Below are 7,065 nucleotides of genomic sequence, written 5' to 3'. Positions count from 1 at the left end.
CGGTTCATTATTTGAGCAACCTTAATATCCTTCTTTTGATATTTCTTGATCCGATCGGTATATCGCTCACTTCGGGATTATGATAGTGAATTCGGAAAAATGAGAAATGGGCGCAACGGCCCGCAAAAACCTTTGTCGAAGATGGCTCGGAATCCTTTGTCAAAGAAGTTCTGTTTCCAAAAAAAAAAAAAGTTAATTAAAATATATAAATTCCGACGAAAGATAGTCAAAATCTAAGTCGGAAAAAGCTTAATTGCTTGTCGATATTTTAGCGGCTTAATTTATTATACCATATATCGAACTCATATTTCAAATATTTTCATGCATATGATCTACTAAATTTGATATGTAAGCATTTCTTTTTTCGTTTTGTTTTTCCCCAGAAACCTCTCTCTCTCTCTCTCTCTCTCTCTCTCTCTCTCTCTCTCTCTCTCTCTCTCTCTCTCTCTCTCTCTCTCTCTCTCTCTCTCTCTCATGACCCCATTTCTAAGCAAACCCTACAACCAACATCATTATCATCATCACCGATCACCATCAATGACCCTCTCTCTCTCAATATATATATATATATATATATATATATATATATATATATATATATATATATATATATATATATATATATATATATATATATATATATATATATATATATATACACACACACACCACAAACAAACAAACATAGGTGCATTTGGTTGTTTATAAAGTAATAAACGTCAACTACTTTAGGAGTTTATAAGACATTGAAAGAGAGCTAACCAACAAGTTCTCTCATCTCTGTTTCACGCACATTGCAAATACAATAACAGTGATGAGGAAGCCGATAGGAGGTGTAGGGAATCACAAGGATTTGATATCCAGTGAGAATGGTGGGATAACGATGAAGATGAGGAAAGGTTTGTGGTCGCCTGAAGAAGATGATAAGCTAATGAACTACATGATCACCAATGGTCATGGCTGCTGGAGCGATATAGCACGTAATGCCGGCTTGCAGAGATGCGGCAAGAGCTGTCGGCTCCGTTGGATAAATTACTTGAGGCCTGACCTTAAACGTGGTGCCTTTTCTTCTCAAGAAGAAGAACTCATCATTCATCTTCATTCTCTCCTTGGCAACAGGTGCGATATTGTTATGTCTGAGTCAGTTAACCATAATTAATGTTACAACTAATTTTCATTTTCATTCAACATCGAACTAGATTTATGGGGTGTGTGTGTGTGTGTTTGCATTTATATTTAAATAAGTGTTGGGCAATTATATAAAACAGCATTTTCATTATTTTCATAAACAATCTAAACTCTTTTAATGACAAATGGGCAATCGTCAATTTGTTTTATTCTTTTCTGAAATTATATAAGGGAAAGAAAAAGCCACAAGGAAACAAAAGTAAAACAAGAAAAATTAAAAGCATCACCCAACTCAAAAGAGAACAAAAAAGGAAAAGATAGCAAAAACTACACCAGGCAGAGGCAAACCAAGCAGGCAAACCTTAGCTACTCCAAAGTGGAAGTGACAGTTTTTTCTTATTTTCCAATTGATTTGGGTGGGTTTATTTTTAAACATATTTATTTATTAGTTACATTTTAATTTTAATAATTAAAACGAAAAATACAAAAATTGGTAATCGTTTCCCATTACGAATAGAAAGTAATATATTTTGAATGACAAATTCGAAATACATACATTTCTTAATTTCGAATTACTAAGAATACAAAAATTATTTTCATATGCAATTTGTAAGTCGTCATAACGAAGTTTATTATTAAATATTGAATTATATGGTTCCGTTCATGAATCATAATTAAGCAGTATCAGGATTGATTAGAGGTATATTGTAAGTCACTATAGATATCTTTTTATGAATGAATTTTTCCAGAGTTTAAGAATTGTTTTATCCATAAAACTTTCTCTTAATTAATAACAAAAATAAATATTTTGAAATTGTAAAATAGAAAATGTGATTATTTTCCTTTTTTTAGAGTACAAAATTATGAATATTTATCTATTAATTAATTAATACAAATAACTTTTATTTTATAGATAATATTTAAAAAGAACACCTAACCACCACCAAATAACATTTGACAAGTAGTTTGAGAAGACCATAACGTTTTCGTGAAAATATGAAATACCTTTTTCAATGTTTACCTAAATGCCATCATCTATCTAATGGAACTTAATCGAATATATATCGTTGTTGCATTGAATTGGAGTATATGCATCAGCAAAGTCATTTTTTGTAAATGATTTATCAATCTTATATTTTCCGTACTATATATTTAAACATGCAAATATAATTTTGCATCTTAAAATATTTAAGTCTGTTAATTTTCACATATATATATTTTATTATAATCGAATATTCAAAATAAATAAAATAAATGAATATATATATATATATATATATATATATATATATATATATATATATATATATATATATATATATATATATATATATATATATGTGCTAATAGTTTGTAACCTTTAAAAAGTTTATGGATGATGGAGATACATTTTTCAAATAACAGATAGAAGCTTTTATATATATATATATATATATATATATATATATATATATATATATATATATATATATATATATATATATATATATAGGTTCATTGTAGATGGTTCTAATTTTGTAAGATCGTAAAATCAATTTTTTTAATAAAATATCCTATTATTCTGTTATTCAAAAAAGATAATACATGCATGTAATATTCTGATATTGTAAAACAATATTTTTAACACGATTACATTGAAATATTTCAAAAACATAGAATTTTAGAATATTATACATACTATGTGTAAAACCCATGTATTTGATAAATTAATTGACAAAAATAAAATATTAAAATGTAAATCATAAGTATTTTTTAAATATAATTTTGAAATACAAAATGAAAAAGCACATTAAATGCAATTTAGTATAATATTTATTACATTTGATACTTTACATATAAATATAAATATTATGCGGTTTTTATTTTTAATTTTAAAAGTTGATAAAAATCATAAACTGAAATTTAGATATTATTTATTTAAAAAATTCACAAAATAACAAGTGTTAAAACTAATTTTATATATATATATATATATATATATATATATATATATATATATATATATATATATATATTTATATATCACCAAATTATTTTCATTTAATATAATAGATTATATTTTTACCATAAATAGAATATTATAATATTTGAATAGGAAAAAAATTGTTCTGAATGTTTCAAAAAATTATATTCATTACAAATGAACTCATATATATATATATATATATATATATATATATATATATATATATATATATATATATATATATATATATATATATATATATATATATGGCACATCGTTATATATACATATAATGTAGCAAATAAAACGTCAACGTCATGGTCACATGATTATATTTGCAAGTTATAATGCAAATTTAATCTTTCTACTTTTGACCTCGACTCGTACTAACGAATCGCTAATGGAGATAACAATAATTCTGTTCCATAATGAGATCAAAGAAAGAGTAATATGACATTATTATCAAACATAAGCACTTCTACAATTCAACATCACATGAGATATATAATTAACTATAAATTCGGATTATGTCATCATGACTAAGTAACCTAACACTGAAATTCTAATTAGTAAGTTTCCACAAAAATAATTGTTAAACTTGTAAATTAGAGTTGATAATATCTTTACAAAGGATTCGTTTGACGAAAGACATGAACTGTACAAGTTTTAATGCACATGGTTCAAGGTCAAACTGAAAGGGATGGTTGTGGAAGCTTGTGTCCACATGCACCCTTTGAGTCGAAGACACTCCAGGGTCTATTTTCAGTAGTTTGTTTACAAATGAAGCCAACCTCCATGCATCTCATGCATTCATGTCGTATTTTACGTGTAACTTAAACATAATTTATGTAACAAAATTTACTTTTGTGAATTTTAATTCTGTAGGTGGTCACAAATTGCTGCACGATTGCCTGGTCGTACAGATAATGAGATCAAGAATTTTTGGAACTCGACCATAAAAAAGAGACTAAAAAAGTCAGCATCAAATTCAGCGTCGCCCAACATGAGCCATGACTCATCATCATCGGAACATCAGGAAGTCATGGCTGGATTGATATCCATTCATGATTCTAGCAACATCATGGCTATGTACATGGATGCAACAAGACAATATTCATCATCATCATCAGCCATTCAAGCCATGACCATGAACCACTTAATTGAACCATTGACCCTTTCTGATGCAGGTGATCACCATGCCTCATGCTATGGTAAAACACAAGTTGGCATCGATGGTAATGGGGTTAGTTACCACGGATGTTATGAGATCTTTGGGGGGAATTTAAATTTAGTAGATGAGATTTTCGGCATCCCACCATTAGATATACCGAACGATAATCAATATACCAAAACTGAAAATCTTCATGATAGAAACCCCATGATCGTGAGTAACAACATGAATAGTGTTATTATCAACCAATGTTATAACAATAACACGCACAAGGTACAGACGCTAGCAGCAGGGTTTGAAAACTGTTGGGAAGGAGGGAATGACCTAAAAGTTGAAGAATGGGACTTTGAAGAATTAATGAGAGAAGCTTCATCTTTCCCTTCACTTGATTAAATCTTTCAAAAAGTAGAATTTTTTTAATTACCCTCAAATTTATTTTTGCCATTTTTTTGCAAGGGGAATACTTCTTTTAATTTCCATATTTTGCAGTAGTAACGAGTAAAAAGTTGTACAATAAAATGGCACGAAACATATATGGATACAATGGGAGCCGGTGTGCCAAAACTTTACTGTATAGATACATAGAAAATGTACATGTACATCATCATGTAAGAACAATCAGGCGATCAGATCATGGGTGGTTAATAATATTCAAAAGTGTTGGATTATAACTGTATAGTTTTCCTGTCTTTAAATTTTGTTAGAGGTCATATATATCACTGTTACGCAGCTCTCTCTCTCTCTCTCTCTCTCTCTCTCTCTCTCTCTCTCTCTCTCTCTCTCTATATATATATATATATATATATATATATATATATATATATATATATATATATATATATATATATATATATATATGTGTGTGTGTGTGTGTGTATGTGTGTGTGTATGTGTGTGTGGATGCCATCTATTATATGGTCGTAAGGATAATTCTGGACAAACGGATGAAAAATATTGAATGACTACGATTTGAGAGCCTATGATATTATAATGGAATAACATGATCACATAAAATCTATTGTAAGAGTATTTTAGTCAATCAAAATATATTTAAAAAGGAAAATTTTCAAAATTTAAGGGATAATTGATTATTTTAATTTTAGAAATCTGATTTTTTTTTTTTTTTTTTTTAAATTAAGTCAAGTTCAAATATATAGTTTTTAATTATAACGATTTTTGTTCTATCAAAATGTCATTCTGTTAGAATATCATTCTATGAGAATTCATGCCATAATTTAACTAATAACGAGACTTAGAAACATGAAAACTTAAGGTATTTTTCAGTAAGAACCAATATTATACCATTCTTCAATCATTCTTCAAGAATGAACCAAATAACTGAATGATAAAAATGATAGTAAAAGATTTTCTTAAAAAATCTTTTTACACTTTTATGATAATGTAGTTAAATTACAATTAGAAACTAACTTACATCAAAATGCATTAAAAATCTAAAAGAAATCAGAATACTAAAGAAATCAAAATGTAATCCAATATAGTAGTCTTCAACTTCTACCAGAATCCAGAATGTACTCATAATCCAAAATGCATTTAATCTTCTTTTCGAATCTAAAATGCACTTGAGAGAATTCCGTTTTGCAAGCTCACTTGATTCCATCCATAAAAATATAGACATCATCTGATCTTTAATAAGAATCCTAAATAAATTCTTGAACGAGTGCACTTGATCATTCTATTGTAGATTATTCTGCCAGAATATAATAAATAATAATATTTTCTTTTCTGAAGACCATTGAGAATTGTTCATCTCCATCTCACACACCATCATCCAAACCTTCAGGCTCTTGATCATCATGTTCCTTTCACACATTCTATAAGAATTACTGCCATTAAATCGAGCATTGAGAATAACTACTATGAAATTGTATGATAATTCTTAAAACCAAATTCACAAATTACCAGCAAAATCTTTTAAAACAGAATGTACACCATATTTATTTTGTTATAAGAATCTAAACAAATTAGTTAAGTTGGTTCTACAAGAATATTGTTTCCAAACAGTAAAAAAATAATTATTACTTAGTACATGATAGAGAGTTAAGTTGAGCCTTTTCATCCAAGTGTCTGAATTAATCACGTTACCCCATTTCAAAATCTCATATTGTTTTGGTCTTAATTGTAACACCCAAAGTTTCGAAGGACAAGAAAGGAAAGAAAAGCCCTAATTTAAGGGTAGACTCGGCGAGTCCGAGCGGGATCCGAGTCGAGGAGTAAGCGACCGACTCGGCGAGTCGGCCAAGGTGACTCAGCGAGTCTGGTCTGAATGAGGAAAACCCTAATCCCGGGAGTTGTATCCTATTTAAAGGGTGTTATGTCCCTCCCTCAGCCCCCATATCACCCTAGAGAGCCAGTGCACCCTTGAATTCGTGAGAGCTTCCATCATTTTGAGAGTTAAAGCTAGGAGGAAGGAACTTTGGGGAAAGGAACTTGAAGGGCAAGTAGGTTGCTTCAAGGAGAAGGTGTAGATCCGAGATCTACTTCAGTGGTGTTCATCTTGGAGGTAACAAGCTGCTATCTCCCCTCATTTGCACCTAGATCTTTGTGTGTGTTTTGGGCATTCTTGGCTTAAGAGTAACCTTTGAGCTAGAGGTTCAGATCTGAGGTTGCTACCTCAGATCCATGCTTATTTTGGTCTAGAATTCCGTAAAGTATCAGCCCTTGAGTGGATCATGGAGCCTTTTTGCCTTAAGCCCTAGTTTATAACATATTTTGCCTAGATCTCCTTCTCTACACGTAAAGTTTGCAACTTTACGCGGGGAAAAGGCTTGGGAAGGGTGGA

General features: G+C 29.6%; 1 protein-coding gene across 1 annotated transcript; it reads left to right on the top strand.

The window, feature by feature from the left end:
- The first annotated feature begins 698 nt into the window (after window positions 1-698).
- Window positions 699-4,922, top strand: LOC145000925 (transcription factor MYB46-like). The gene is made up of 2 exons (XM_078960227.1): window positions 699-1,119; window positions 3,980-4,922. The coding sequence occupies exons 1-2, from the start codon at window positions 815-817 to the stop codon at window positions 4,656-4,658; spliced, it is 984 nt and encodes a 327-aa protein (XP_078816353.1). The 5' UTR covers window positions 699-814; the 3' UTR covers window positions 4,659-4,922.
- Window positions 4,923-7,065: the final 2,143 nt, after the last annotated feature.

The sequence above is a fragment of the Lactuca saligna genome, chromosome 6 (genome assembly GCF_052625555.1).
Source record: "Lactuca saligna cultivar CGN05327 chromosome 6, ASM5262555v1, whole genome shotgun sequence".
In the NCBI taxonomy this organism is placed as follows: Eukaryota; Viridiplantae; Streptophyta; class Magnoliopsida; order Asterales; family Asteraceae; genus Lactuca; species Lactuca saligna.
Note: the sequence above shows the minus strand (reverse complement) of the source record. Positions and strands in the feature narration are given on the sequence as shown.